The sequence below is a fragment of the Larus michahellis genome, chromosome 3 (assembly GCF_964199755.1).
Source record: "Larus michahellis chromosome 3, bLarMic1.1, whole genome shotgun sequence".
Lineage (NCBI taxonomy): Eukaryota > Metazoa > Chordata > Aves > Charadriiformes > Laridae > Larus > Larus michahellis.
Genome location: NC_133898.1, coordinates 101615057 through 101631291, shown reverse-complemented (window position 1 = coordinate 101631291; position 16235 = coordinate 101615057). Strand labels below are relative to the sequence as shown.

Here is a 16235-nt window from a genome sequence, read left to right as displayed (position 1 = left end):
TTCTCTCAGCTGGAATTCTCAAATCACTCGTGAGTGTTTGATTTTCTGGTAATACTGAAAATACTTATTTTCTATGGGGAAAAAATAAATTTTGATCAAGAAAGTTACAACTAAGAGAAGCAAAAAACTGGCTGGACAGAATCCATAGTTATCTGTGTCTTCAAAGAGAGTTTAACCTATAATTGATGTACAACTGCTTAGCTTACAAATAAAGATGCCCCACCACAGACTGACTGTCAAGGAAAAGGGCCATGATTTTCAACTGTGGTTCAGTATAATGTATATTTTCATCAGAAAATTCCAGTAATTTGTATCTGGCTCTTCAGTATTTGTCATGTTTTCCTCCTTTCGTCTGCTCAGTCTTATTTTTCAGTCCCAAAGTCCCATCATACTAGTTTTCTAACAGGTGCTATACCATACCATACCATTAACTTCTGTAGGAATCAAAGTCTAAACATAAAAAAATTAACCTTTGCCGTGACAGGTCATTTAGCTCCATCTTATAGCCTAATTCAGTGTCTCCTAACAAAGTATCATATCTTATACTGGTGTATAAGTTTGAGGATTATTTATAAAAAGTTTTCCTGTTATATACCTATTTTGCTTGTGTCTAACAGTAAATGTTAGCAAGCTTACTAACTACACAAAAATTTGGTATCCAATTTTTGTTTGCTTTGCTAAAATTTTGGGTGTTAACTATTTTGTGTTTTATTCACTTTGATGTCTGCGTATGCCATACACATTTTTGTTTGGTCTGGCTGGGATGGAGTTAACTTTCCCCATAGCAGCCCTCATAGTGCTGTGCTTTTTTTGGCAGCTAGAAGGGTGTTGTTAACACATCAGTGTTTTGGCCACTGCTGAGCAGTTCTCCCACAGCATCAAGGCTGTCTCTGCAACATTCCTCCCTTAACAGTAGGCTGGAGGTGGGCAGGATCTTGGGAGAGGACATATCTGGGAGAGCTGACCCAAACTGACCAAAGTGGTATTCCATACCACATGATGTCTGCTCAGCGATAGAAGCTAAAACAGGGGGGATTCGTTATTATGTCATTTGTCTTCCAGGGCAACCACTATGTGTACAGAAGCCCTATTTCCTGGGAAGTGGCTGGACATCACCTGCTGATGGGAATAAATCTTTGATTTTCCTTTGGTTACGCATGCGGCCTTTGCTTTTGCTTTATTAAATTGCCTTTACCTTGAGCCACGAGTTTTTTTCCATCTTGTTTTCTCCTCCCCTCCCTGTGCTGCTGAGGAGTGATAAAGTGGCTCCGTAGGGACAGGTGTCCAGTGGGACCTGTCAATCCACCACAACGTTGTCCTCACTGATTAATTATATCACTTTTGTATTCTAATTGTTATACTGTAAATTTTGCTATTGCTTGATATAAGTGGACATAACATAAGTAGCTGACAAGAACTAAAAGGAATGTTTCTATTTTGGATCTAATATTTCTATCATGTAGACAAGTTAACTGGGAGACACAAACATTTTGAAATCAGTATATCTTTTCATGAACCCTTTTATTTCAGTGCAGCAGAACTGGGTTCAGTACTTCTGTTTGTTTCATCTGCTGTCAACGGTTAGGAGAGGCAAATTCTCAGAGAGAATGCCTTGCCATCTATTTTATTCTTCTGTGGGTATATTATATATAGCATACTCAAAGCAAGAATTAGAATTCTGTTTTTCTACATATGGAAGTTTTAGTACTCTATTAGCATAAATCTCTGCTATGCAATATTTTGCAAATTACTTCATATTCTGCATTAAAGTACATTTATATACTATTTCTCTAGTTAATATATATTTATAGGTAGTATTAAAAGTGTTCTTAAAGCAAAGTTTAAAAGAACTTTCATCAGAATTAAGAATTTAGCAGATACAACATACTTATTTCTTTCAGTAATCCAGTATTAATTCATTTCTGAAATTATCGTTTACATGTGAAACATTTACTTCACTAACTTTATCAAGCTCTTAAGTAAAATTCTTGTTACAGACCTGTTATAGAGCTGATTACATATCTGTGGAAATGCAAGTATTTGAATGAGTAACAGGTCAACCTAAGCAGCTGCTCCTGGTAATTAAGATCAGAGACTAAGGGAAAGGATAAGATGCAGCAATAGGGAGACTGTGATGCAGTCAAAAGTGGTATGAGTTTAATTCTTAGTGACACTTTAAATGTTCACAAGGGTATCTTAGAATGTGCACACAGATCTAGGCGTAAAAATATGAGCCGGCCACTTTAAACAAATGACTGGAAGTTTCTTTTCCCTTTGTTCCCATAATTAAATAAGACAAACAATCCCTTGTCACCTGTATATAGCAGTTTTCAGATCAGGTAAGACTCAAGGAACATGAGCAAACACAAGGAGTCAGGTGAAAAGCGTTGGGGAGAAAATATCAGCACCTCTTTAGCTTTTGTGATTATGAGAAAGGCAACGATATTTGGCCTGAATGAATAATTACATACAAGGAATATTCAGAGAAACTGTCAGGGCTCTAATTGGGCTGACCAAACTATAATCACCTTTCTCTGCAGTCTTCCTTGCTGATCTTTTTCCCCTCCCTCACAGGTTTAACTGCCTGTGTTCAAGATCAGCTCTGATGTGGCTGGGCACTGTCACCTTGCACCACTCTACTGTGAAAATAGAACCCATCTCCGAGATGTCCACACTTTCATTCATTTACTCGTCAGCTGCATTTAAGCTTAGGCCTTTGCACTAGATCCTTTCCTGAGCTATTTTGTCAGTATGCTTGTATTCACCTTTGTATCTTGCTGATTCTGACCTGTTGACTACCCAGCTTGACTGCAAACGTGCTTCATCACTAAGTACTTGTGTGGTGATCACTGGACTTTTGGCTCAATCTGTGGATCTGCTGCGTTCTTGTGGGTATTGAGGGATTGTGCCTCTTGTTGGTGAGGACAGAGTTTGTGCTGGCCTTGCTGTCGCCCTCGGTTCCAGTTTTCCTTCTCTTACGGAGTAGAGTGCTCTTACTACTCCCTGAAGAAAAGAGTGACAGTAATCCTAATACATTTTGTCTGAACACCCAAAACAGGTAATTGAACTAGGACTAGATAAATGACTCTAGGTGGCCCTGCTTGTGCAGTGTGGTAGACAAGAGGTTCAGAGGTCTTTTCCAAGCTCAACCATTCTGTGATTCTGTGATCGTTTCCTGTTATTTGCAGAGCAAGTGGTTGTTTAGAGTAACATTTAAGTTGTTCCCAATTACTACCATTGGAGAAACTATTATTTCCTCACTTTTGACAAGTTACAGTCAGAAGAATCTTGATGCATGATGGATCTTGCTCAACATTTTCAGGAGCTATTTCGAGAGTTAAAACAAGCAGAACTACATTTTTTCAAATTGTCAGTTGGAAACAACCTCACTGAACTGCATTTTTGTCATCAAACTTCTAAGTTTCTATTAAGTTTAAATGTGCTTATGTTTAAATTACTAATTCAATTCTGGATAAACAATGGCAACAGATATACTCAATTCAAGCAATGTATTTTTAAAGGCTGCAACATAGCTGTGATTATAATCTCTGTGGATAATAGCACTGGACCACAATTAGTTATATATTCTTTTTAGTATAAAAATGCTCTTCAGTTCTCATACTTGATATAGTACAAAACACGGTTTCAGTAGAAAAGTAATAAAAAAATCCATATTACCCAAGTGAATCGTCCATGTGTTATTGATTTAAATAAATAACAAACACATAAATGTAAGTCCCTCTTGTCTCTTAGAGTAATGAATGCATTTCAAGTTCTGCTTGTCTGAAGCTTTTATAGTTTGGAGCACTGAATTAGTTTAACATGTATTAAATTACTTACAGTGAATCCTCCAATTACATTAAGACACAATCCTTCATTCAGACAGTTGATGCTGAGCAGCCTGCAGTAGTCAATTACTTCCTCACAGTTCTTTCCAGTGAATCCTGGCATGCAGCTGCAAATACACCAGTGTATTTTAGAGGACTTGCGTTTTAAAAGTTAATTGTATTTAATTATATTCCATAATTCTATTAAATAATGTTCTTGCGGTAACAAAACAGACCTCGTATGTTATTTAATATAAACAGTACATGTTTTCAAGAAATTAAAAATCAGTTGAATGATTCTGGATATTTTGTCTTCTCCATAAAATATTTTTTTCCGTTGATTAAAGCATTTTCATACCAATATTTTATATAATCTTCCAGAAACAAAAAGAATCTCGAATGAGGTAATATTTAATAAAAAGCTATAAATGAGGTTTTGGAAATCTATTAGAAAGGATGAGTCAATTAAACCATCAGAGAGGAAAATATGATGATAAATACATTTTAAAATAGTTAGCATCAATCATTACTGGTGATTAACAAAGAGCAGGCAACAATGACATGCTTAAGTAGGTAAGGAATGATGTAAGGACCTGTGATAAGGGCAATGCGTAGTTGTTTTTGTGTTTGCTTAATTGTAATTTGGTATTTTCCCTAAAGAACAAAACTAGCATTCTGTTTTGAAACAATTTGTTAGTTCCATGTGATGCCAACAGGGGCATGGATAACCGTTCTACGGTAAAAGGAACTGCAGACATTTATTCTGCTTCGTGTCGGCACTTGTCATTAGTAGGAGAAAATCCTTTTCTTATCTAGCCCTCCAGTGTTTAAAAAAATCCCCTATACACACACAAAAAAGATGAGATTCAAATAGATAGTAAACAAGTCTTATTCAAAAGCAATAATGGAACAGCGTAGAAAAATATTTGAATTTTATATCTTGCTTAAAATGTGCAAAAAGTAAAATCCAGACTGCAAGAAGTCTCTTTTGTGTTTTGATAGATACATAATCCCTGTGAAATTCACTTGATATGTTCTTACAAACATGCTCAGCATGGTCTCCTGTCTAAAGGCTTTTTCTGGTAGCAGGAAAGAAAAGATTTAAATAGAAGAGAACGGAAATGGAGAGTTAGCTGAAAATTTGTGTTCGTGAAGGAAACCAAGAGTAATAGATGGGAAGTTTCTTTAGCTTTTCTTGAGGGGTACTTTGTCTAATGACTCAGACCAGAAGCTGTAAATCATGAAGATGATACAGAATTGCTTCTGTTTTTCCTGTGCTCTTGCTTCTAATGGATATGAGATTCAGTCGTGTTACTTATGTCTCCCCATTTTAAAAAATAACGCCATCCCTCATTTCAAAATACATGAGGCCTCTCAGAGTTATGTAGCCTATGAGAGTAAAAGATATATTTTCAATAGCAAATGGTCAGGCAACAACAACTTTCAATAGAAAATATCTGGGTTAACCATATATTCTAAATCAGTTAAAGGCACCTAATCAGGGTGTATGGCTGTGCCTCTGAGGGAGGCACAGAGGCATCTAGCATGTCCAGAAGCTGAAGTCACTTATTAGCCTTTGGTGAAGTGTTAAACAGGCTGGATTTCACCAGTAACCTCTGGAGAGCATCCACACAGTCCATGCGTAGAACCATTTGGACAGAGGTAGGTGGATATGGGAAAATCTTCTCTAAACAGTTACATTCTTTGAGGATAGTATGGACACAACCACAGGAGAACACTCTGTGCAAGTAGCAATGGACTACATAATCCTCACCTTCCTCTTGACACAATTGCTGTATGTAAATCTAATAATTATACTGCTAACCTTTGAAGTACTTGGAATCAAAATTCTTGCAAATTCTATTCTCAACAGATTTCAAGTTCATTTATTGTAGCTAAAAGTAGTTTTTCATAATACTGAGATGCTTTTATTTCAGCATGTTCAAAGATATCAGGTAGTTACACACTTATGTTTTCCTCTAAACAAAATTACTCATCAACAGATAGCATATTTGTTGTCCTTTATATTATAGCACCATTCATCATATATTAGAATGTAGAATAATAAAATAAATAATTGTATCTTTTGTTATAATTCCATATTTAAATAACACTTAAAACCAAATCCCGGAAACTCAGTTACAACATTTGTTTTCCTGATTTGTTTTTACCTATTATCTGAAATCAGGTGAAAGAACTCCTAGCTTTCTTGGTTCAATCAATTTAGGTAATCTATGATTGTTTCATAAAATAGATAATTTAGTAAGCTAATTTTAGAAACTGCTTCTTCTAATTTTTATATTTACTCTTTTTTTTCTGGTTTTGTTTTTGCTTTGCAATAGACATACCAATGTCAGAGAAAGTAAGAGTAGATAAACAGAAAGTTAATAGCAAAGTTCCAAAGATGACACTAATAGAACAAATTTTCTCAGAACACCATTTCACATTTTTTGTGACTTTTTATTGTCCTAAAGAACAAGGATAATAGAAGAAGATACAAAGTAAACAATCACAATTTATTGTGATGGATATCCTTGTTCACTGCCTATTTGAATTCACCTTAAATTTTGACATTTAAGAAAAAATGCTACTATTAGATTCTTAGCACAAAGTTGTATATGATAACAAGACTGAAAAGATGGAATTAGGATACAAGATAGTCATACATCATAACTGAAGTGAAGAAAATGATATTGAGTCTGTTTGGTTATATGTTTAGAATGGAAAAGAACTGCTTTCATAAAGAAGAAAGTATAAGTAGATACAAGCTGAGATGGTGATGAATATAAGCAGAATGTAGCTTGGGCATAAGGAGACGGAGAAAATATAGGGGCAACCAAACCAAAACAAAAAAGGATTAAAAGGTTAATTCAGCTTTTATTTGAATTTGTGAGCTAAATTCACATGTGAGCTAAATGCCATTACATTTATTTAAAATGTTAAAATGCTGTAAAAATGGATCAGGTAGTAGTATTAAACCAAATGAAACACATGCAATTTTTTGTGGACTAACTAGACACAGTCATAACCTACAGCATTTGGCAATTATTATTATGAACCAAAACCTCCACTTAAAACTTTGAATGAGCAGCTCCAAACCTCCTGAATAAAGCAACATTGTTAATGGTAGGTTTCCTTTAGGTAAAATGAATTAAAACATGACTCACAGCCAGAAAGCTTCCAAGGCTATGACTTAAGAAAATTGTAACTGTTAAACCACTGTTCCTATACAGAGGCCTTCCGATATCCTCTGTTATTCAAGTAGCTAATACAGGACATAAATTTACAAAGATAATTTTGAATCCTAAAACCAATAAAACAGTAAAACCTGCTGAATGCTGGCCCTCTAAAATTCAGCACCTCCTCTACATTTCAGCGCACTGATTTCAGCAACACTGCAGCTCTCACAATCGAATTACTGAATCTGGTCTCCTTGTGAAAATTACAGGATTCATACTCCTCAAAATGCTTTCTCCTTCCAAGTCGCCTTCCAAGTACACATTTACAAATATACGCAAAATTTACATTTATTAAATCTTTGGGATTAAGTGAAAACATTTTATTTTGACAAAAAATGAGGAAATAATTTTAAATTTATCAACACTAAACACTAACAAATATTGCGATCACTAACTGGAGCCTTCGGGGACTGAATGGCAAAACTGGCTGAGTATTGAAACTAAGTTCCTATGCTGCCATATTTATCTAATGTTAAAAGTATGCAGTTTTAGTATCTGGTTTAGGACAGCAGTCCAAGCTTTCTCTGTACCTCTATACCGAGAAAATTGGGAACCCCCAGAAGATGCTTCATCTCACCTGTCCTGGATATTTTTCTTTGGAAGAGATGAGTCACTGGAATTCTCTTCCTTCACCAAGAAAGTCTGGTGTGCAGCTTAGATGATAGGGAAAACTATGAGAATTAAATACTATCCAAAGTTTTTACTCAAACAGCACGTACAGGTCCAAGTACTCAATGTTGAAGAAAATTGAAGGGTGTACTCTTCATTACAATATCCATAATGTTCTCTATGGGATGTTATTTCCCTTTTTTAGAGTGTTCTTAGTGTTAAAAATAATAAGCTTATAACCTATCGCATTTCTTAAACTAGCTCTCCACAAATTTGTCCTGCCTGTCTTGTCAAATATGTATTTTACAGATAGCACAACTGAATGCATGAATAATACACAAACATTAAAAGTAAAATCTAAGCACCACTGACATTAATATGATCTTAATTCTTGATATTAATAGTAAGCCCCAAACTAAACTCTCTAGTACTTAGTTTTACCACATGTGATTCTCTTGATGATCAGTATAAATGGGTTGTTAATTGCTATTTTTACTTTCTGTTATATTGATCTAAATAATGACTTCCACTCTTATTCCCACATAATATATCGGTGGAAAGACTGTTAAAACACCATGCCTTTCCATAGCTATTTTTATTAACCAATTTCCATGGTACAATGATGTTCACGGTAGAGACCATTTCTACCAGTGCTTTGTGAAATGGTAAATTATTCAATCTGCATTGCACACAGGGCTAGGATATTTCTTTTTTTTTTTTCAAAGAAAAGCAATCTACATCTTGATATTAATTGTTCATGTTGTTCATATTTTTAAATGTAAGTTTCAGGCATCATTTCATACTAATTCATACACCAACATACTGTGTAAAAGACTGACTATATAACAATAATTAATTAGTAGCTTGTATCTTGGCTTAAAGTATTGGAAAATAAATGATAACACTGTTGTTCTGTGCTATACATATCTATATGGGAAGATCTTGTTTGTGTGTGTACCTCTGTATATGTATGTATACGTGTTTTTAGGTGTAAGCATAAATAAAGTTGTATGTCTTTTTTTCTTCTTTGGGAAAATTGTAAACACAGTTCTACTTATATTTTAATATAAGTATTATATTTCCAGACTTCTCAACTGAATCTCTTCTGATGGACTGTAGCTTTATGTTCTATACTTCTGTTATGTATTTGCAGTTTCTAAGTTCATTCATAATGTGTTTTCAGGCTTTTATGTACCACAGCTTTCAATTTTCTGCTTTTATGAATATCCTAAAATTTGGAAGTTGTTTACTGGACTTCAGTAATGCTTAGCAGAACTTCAGGCAGACAGATAAAAGCCAAGCAAATGTGAAGAGTACAAATTGTACTCCTTAGTGGTGTAAGAGAATATCTAAAAAGCTATTTAAAATTGAATGAAATTATATACCTACTGGGTCACTTCTGTTATTTTCGAGTAGATACTTTTCAGCATGGTCTTTCTGAATGAAGCACTTTTTAATAAATTGCTTGAAGGATCAATCTAAGACCTACTAATGCATGTCTGTGAATTAGAAACTAACGAAGTTGTCTTACCCTTTCAGAAACATAGCATAAACATCATACACCCTGAATGGGAGTGGTACCTATAGTTTAATTCTCTCACTTGTCATCAATGTGTCAGGATTTATATATTTTATTGTACAGAATTAATGATGAAACAATTTATAACTCCTTAAACGTGTGAAATATTTTTGTAGCACTTTCAAGAGTTTTCGAGAAGACTAACATAGTAGGGCACCAAAAATAACTAAAAAATTGTTAAAAGAAAATTATATAGTTTTCTGTGTTCTCTGTGACTGATGATGTCTTTTCTTTCTGCAATCAGTGGGATATCATCAAGTGATCCAATGAAGTACTGAAATAAATTAATTTCTAATCTTACCGGCAGTTATAGTTCTGCTGCTGAGCTACACAAGTTGCATTATTTAAGCAAGGCAAAAATTCACATGGATTCATTATTCTCTCACAGAACTTGCCAGTGAATATTGGCAGGCAGATACATGCCACATCCTATAGAAAAAAAGGAAATTAGAAATAATTATTTGTTGTACCCAAGGCAATAGAGAAATTAGTATTTACTTCCATTACTATAGAGACCCTAACTAGGTCAGGGTCTCATCATATTAAACAGTTTACAAAGACAGAACAAAAAGTAGTCCTAGCCCCAGATAGATTACAAACATAATTTAGGACAAGTGGAATAGGCCTTCCAGCACAGATTGTATGAGAGTTGGGTTTGCTAGCTGGAAATACACCAGCTCTAAATTTGGCTGCCTTTGTGATTTCATAACGGAATCAAGAAAGAGCTTTATAATTTATTTATGGTTTTTCCTCATTTCTGAATTCGTTCCAATGTAATGTTTGCATCTATCAAGCGGTAACAGTGCACAAGGTACCTCAGATACCAAACAGTATCACTAACTAAAGTAGGAAAGAAAATGGTTTTTATCCTTTTTTTCCCCTTCAATATGAAGCATAGAGACTATACTTCTCTACGATGGTGAAAGACATCTGTCAGTTACTGCAACCTGTAATTTACACAGCAAGAACAGTAAGTTATTTTATAAAACAAAATATTTATTAGACCTGGCACTCTCACCCTTGTTTTTCTATATAAAGTTCTTTATAGTCCTTTTGATCTCAGAAAGTAAAGGAAAAATATATAGGGGTTAATTGCCCCAGTGATATTGGAATTGTTTAGGTGTTTCTTCCGAATTGGTCTTAAAGGCATGATTTTGGCCTTAAAGGCATTATTTTAACATCTGTTGAGAGATCTCTATATGTGTGAAACAAATTACTGCATCTGTTTGTCTGTAGAAATGATTGTACAAAATGGTATGTGCTAGTTTATCTACTAGACAAAAAAATTAGACAGATTGAATAATTTAGAAATCTATCCATTTGTTTGGCAGCTTAGACGTCTCTTTTTTTCTCTCTCTCTGAGTGTATATGTGTCACTTGTATATGCTTTTGAACTCTTCTTTCACTATTTTGTTCTGTATAATCACTGCTATTTGCAATTGTCACGCTAATGAAAGAATGTCAACAATGCAGTATGAAATACTACCAGATATGACTCTATTACCATGCACCTTTGACTTTGTGGGTCTGCATAAGTTTATTCTATTTGATAAAAAGAAAAAAAAAATAATAACATATACCACAGGAAAAGCAATAATAAGAAACAACCACTAGGTAATAAAGATAAGTGATTTATCATGTTTTATAGCTGATTTTATTAGAGAGAGAGAACAAAAAAATGAACCAACATCAGTAGTTTCTTAAGTGATCTCCAAGCAACTGAACTAAAAACTGAAAATGTGGAATTTGGGCTTTTTAACATTAGAAATATTGGGAACACTACACTTTCACACAATGCTGTGTTTTCTCACGAAGAATGCCTTATTGTGGCCATTAGGTACTTAAAGGGGGCCTAGAGGAAAGATGGGAAATTTTTAGCAGGGTCTGTTGTGATAGGACAAGGGGTAGTGATTTTAAACTAAAAGAGTTATTTAGACTAGATATTAGGAAGAAATGTTTTATGATGAGGGTGGTAAACACTGGAACAGGTTGTTCAGAAAGGTGGTAGATGGCCCATCCCTGGAAGCATTCAAGTTCAACATTCAAGTTCAGGTTGGATGGGGCTCTGAGCAACCTGATCTAGTTGAAGATGACAGGGGAGTTGGAACTAGATGATCTTTAAGGTCCCTTCTAACCCGAACCATTCTATGATTCTAAGATGTCCCCGCTCATTGCAGCAGAATTGAACTAGATGACCTTTTAAGGTCCCTTCCAACCCAAAATATTCTATGAGTCTATGATTCTGTGATTCTGTGATTCTACGGTTCTATGAGTCTATGTCCAAATAGGGCTATCTGATGTTTATACTTACATTTGGCAAATCGATACATGTACCTCTGTTTTGACATGGCCTTGAGGAACATTCATTGATATCAATTTCACAGTTGTGACCAAGAAAACCAGCAGGACAATCACAAACATATCCAGACTGATTATATTGGCATATGCCCCCATTCAGGCATGGCTGAGATGCACAAGGATCACCAGGTTCCTCACAAAATGGACCTAAAACAAACAAGCATTAAAAATTAGGGAGTGTTTGAGTGAATGATGCGTCTTTACATGCTGCCCATAAACATTACCTTGTCACTATATTGTGTTTCCCTATTACTTCTTATTAAATCTATATATTTTTTATATTTTTTTAATTTTAGGAGGGATTGAAGGGCTTTTATTTATTGTGTTTTTCTTAAATTTGCTACACTGTGAAGCTCCATTTACTACCTGGGACATCTGTAAACTATCATCATTTAAAAAGAAAAGAACTTAAAATATCCCTGTATGTTTTGTTTGTTTTGGTGAATAAACATGGTAGAAATGTGTGGGAGTGAGTAAACTCATCTGTAGCAAAGGGAGGATGAGAACTGGAACCATAATCCAAGGAGACACCGAAGAGTCACTGAACATCTCCTTTGCGGTGATTATTCTTAAAGGAGGTTGTTCCCTTTCCTGCTTATAGATCCAGGCAGTAGTGAAGCTGAATGTACTCTCAATAGGTGCACACAAAATCACACACACACACACGCACACAGACACAATACAGGCACAGTGCCAACATGGATCAACACGGAGAGAAGCGTCTTTCTCTGCACCACATAAACACAAACATCACTCAAGTGAGCATGAACAGCCATGATGGCTCAAGCTTTTTCCTCCTCTCAGTCAGTACTGAAGTTCACCAGTAAACATACACACGACCTCACTTTCTAAACACGCAAACAAATCCACGTTAATGGATTCCTCAAATATTAGCACAAGTTTTAAGTCTGTCTGATATGCATACCCAGATCCTGGACCTATTGCTGACTGGCAGGTTCAGACCTTGAGTCATTCCAGATCTGGGTATTGTTCTACTTGCTGGCTAGTCCAGTTTAACCCTGCCCACTAGGAAGGGTGGTAACACAGAAATAGCAAAGGAAAGAGACTGCAGTGCTCAGATGCAGGGCTCAGCCTGACCAGCGTAATGAGCCACAGCCCACTTACACTCAGCCAGCCCTCTATCACCTTTTCTCTGCTTTTTCGCATGTTCGTACTTCTCCCATCTACCTTGATCACTACCCTTCTTCACCCTTTTCTTCTCCCAGATAAAAATCCCTTACCTACATGCTTGTCCCCATTGGCCCTAGTTTTGTTACCTCCATAAAAAAATTCAGTATTTCTGATATGGTTACCTATATAATCTTGGCTTTATTGATTACTGATATGGTTGCCCGGGCTCTGTTGGCCTTGCAAGAAAATAATCCCTGAAAAGTCCCCAGTTCCCTCCCTTTAATTATCTGTGTCTCTTTTCTGTGTCTCACAAAATTCTCCCCTGACTATTTGTGGAATCCAGTCATTGCTCATGTTGCTATCTGTAACTTTTGTCAGCCACTCACTCGATTATTACTTAAGCTCAGCAACTTCTCATGTCCAGTAGTTTCCCATGTTCTGTTCAGTTATTGTAACCCCAGGCAAGGGTTGACCAATCTGCCTGCATACCTCAACAGTTATGAACTGCCTAAGTATTTTGGACAATTATCTCTTTAATTGTGCAACATCAAAGTTATATCAGAATTATACCAGCTAAGAATTTACTTCCATTTACTTCTGGAAATTATGTAACAAATATGCTTTTTACATATCCCATACTTTGGTACTCTGATTTAAACCACCTTCCTAACACATACTTACAGATTACGTCAGAAGTATTTTTCAATAATTGGCTGTAGCAATAACATTAACTTTGTAATAAATCTATTCTGAAGTAGTAGTATGTATTGATTCCACATTTTGCTAGTCACTTTAATCAGCTGAAGTAAAAATAGACATTCATAAAACAATAAATTATACTTTACGAAAAGATGTATACTTTTGAAATGGTAAACAGAATACTTCTAATTCAGAATTGTAAACTGCCAGGTTTCAACTGTTCTAAACCAATTAATAGATAAGTATGCGAGCCTCTAATAATTTCCTTACCAACACAGGCTAGCTATATAGAGCAACTGTAAGTATGTGGAACATTTCCAGGAGATCCAAATACCACACTCTGTCTCCATTATATACCTAAACAGCTGATACAAGACAATCCTATTAGCAGAAAAAGGGTCAAAACACAATTTTATTTTTATCACCCAGTTCATTGCAAATAGTTGTTCCAATAAGGCAAAATGAATTGGGTCTATCTTTTAGGACATATTCACTTCTCTTTATCATCAGAGGACATTCAAAGAATCTTTTGTGAATATTTTGCTATCCCTTATCACCATAGTAACCAAATTACAGTAAAAGTATACTGCAACTTGCAGATGTTAGGACTTGCTAATAGGAAAAGACAAGAAGGCCATTCCTTAGAACACAGACATTGACCGCTATTAATGCATATATAAGAGAATATTTGCAACATGAAATAAGGTGCATTGGCCAATTGTTTCTTATTATTCAATTTAGTGTTTAGCTGTCCTCTTATACTCCAATACAGTATTGTACCCCAGCAGTACTCATAGATGAGGTTACATATAAATGCTTATCTTATTTTTTTTTCCTTTCATTGGGCATATTTGACAAGAATAGGTGCTCCTGACCCACCCACATTACTAAACAGGAGAAGGCAAATCAGCAAAACAGTGACTCCAGCTGCTCTATCCAAAGGAAAGCCAGAAAATGTAGTTCCACAAGCCAAATGGATTAATGAGTTGTTCCTGCCATTGTTTCTACCCTGAATCCATTCAGTCCTCCTCATTTTTTCTGCCACCATTACCAAGATATTCTTAGCCTTTTGTTACGAAATGGCACTGAATGAGATTACTAGAACAGGGAAAGATTAAATAAACAAAATAACACAGAACAATGAAGACCAGTTGGGGAAACCAGACGAAAGAGGTGCCTTTTTGGTAATGCTGTGCTCGCTTGTAGCAAAACTCAGAAAAGGGCATTGTTCTGTTAAAAAAAGAGTGTAATTTTCTTTTAAGGAAGACTAAAACTAGCTAGAAGAGGAACAGAGAAAAACCTGAGAAGACAGAAGGAAATAGTTTTAATCACAGCATGGGAGATGGATCAAGGAAAAAATGCATGGTTCAAGGATGGCAAAAAAGGTGTTTTCTCCTTGGAATCTCCTTGCAAAGGGCAAAAAAATATATTTTTATTTTTGTTAATTTGGAAAAAACAATGGTTTTAGTGTGAATTGGGAGCCAATTACCTAACCAGGTCAATGGGGATAAATTTAAATGAAGATACCAAGGCAGCAACTGCACTCATGGTCTAAAATGCAAGTCACATCTTTCATAGGTCTACCTAGAGTGAATTCAATAAAAAAACTCTATGAACTGCCTAATGTCTTTTAGGAAGAATACAGTCTTGAGCAGGAATGTTTCCTTAATCATTGACACTACTTATGTCTTTGACATTCCTCTACTTTATAATTTCTTGTATTCAGCATTTTATGTGAAAAGCAAGAGCAGTGCTCTTTCCCCCGAATGTACATGCCTGATGAGTCTGACAAATCAAGTTAAAAAAAGGAATTCTGGACAATTGGTGTTTTGAGCTTTTTATTCCAGCATTCCCAAACCTGATGTCACACTCAATCTATTTTCCAAAGACGACTGAAAGGTGACTTGATTATAGCCCTTGGATGGGGAAAATATCAAGCACTAAAAGGATCGTTAATTCAGTGTAGAAAAGTGTAACAAAAGCAAATGACTGAAGAGAGAAGCAAAATGAAATCAAGTGAGAAACACCTCATATATTTTTACTAGTGAGGTCTCTGTACCAGAGTACCATGAAAGAACTGGATTCTACAGTTGCTGATGCCTTCACATTAATGCTTTTTGAAAGATACTACTTTAACCATATACAAGACACAAGCCTTTATATATAGGTAAGCAATATAACAACCTTTGGTCAGAACAGATGAACAACTGGTCCTGTAAACTTGCAAATCTATTTATCTACTTTGACTCAAAATTTATACAAAGCCTCCTAACAGTTGTGTAAAATTAGAAATTCTTTCCAAATTTCCATTTAAAAAATCACATGGTTTTGTCATCATCAGTGCCTCTTGTTTAGGTATGTTTAAATAAATACTTAACTTCACAGTCATACTAACATTTACTGAACTCTTGAATGCTGTTGTTGGAAGCAAGGTAAAGAGGGAACAGGATAAAAATAGATCTGTATAATCTGAAGTCAATCATGAACCCCTGAGGGAGGACAATATTCAAGCAATGAACAATGCAGCTGGGAATGACACATCAGTCCAACTTGCAAGCGCATATTGAAAATTTCTGTACAAATTCTGGAGACCTGAGATTTCAAATAAGTTCAAGATAAATTATTTTAACTGCACAGATTCGATGCATAACCTTCTATTTTACTTTGATGATGACAGCAAATACTACAGGCATAGTATTTGACATAGATGTTGTGTATTTCCATTGCCAACAATTTCAACAGAATTACTTCTTCCCTCAGTCAGACCCAAAAAGAAATATTTGCTGAGAATAC

The 16235-nt window shown here is 35.3% G+C and overlaps 1 protein-coding gene across 1 annotated transcript in view; it reads right to left on the bottom strand.

Annotated features, from left to right (window-relative positions):
* EYS (eyes shut homolog) overlaps window positions 1-16235 on the bottom strand; it is an 875293-nt gene that overhangs the window by 798613 nt on the left and 60445 nt on the right. The window contains exons 3-5 of the mRNA XM_074581469.1: window positions 11566-11759; window positions 9556-9683; window positions 3841-3955 (exon numbers count right to left, since the gene is read on the bottom strand). Coding sequence (XP_074437570.1) covers window positions 3841-3955; window positions 9556-9683; window positions 11566-11759 — 437 coding nt within the window. The remainder of the gene's footprint in view (window positions 1-3840; window positions 3956-9555; window positions 9684-11565; window positions 11760-16235) is intronic.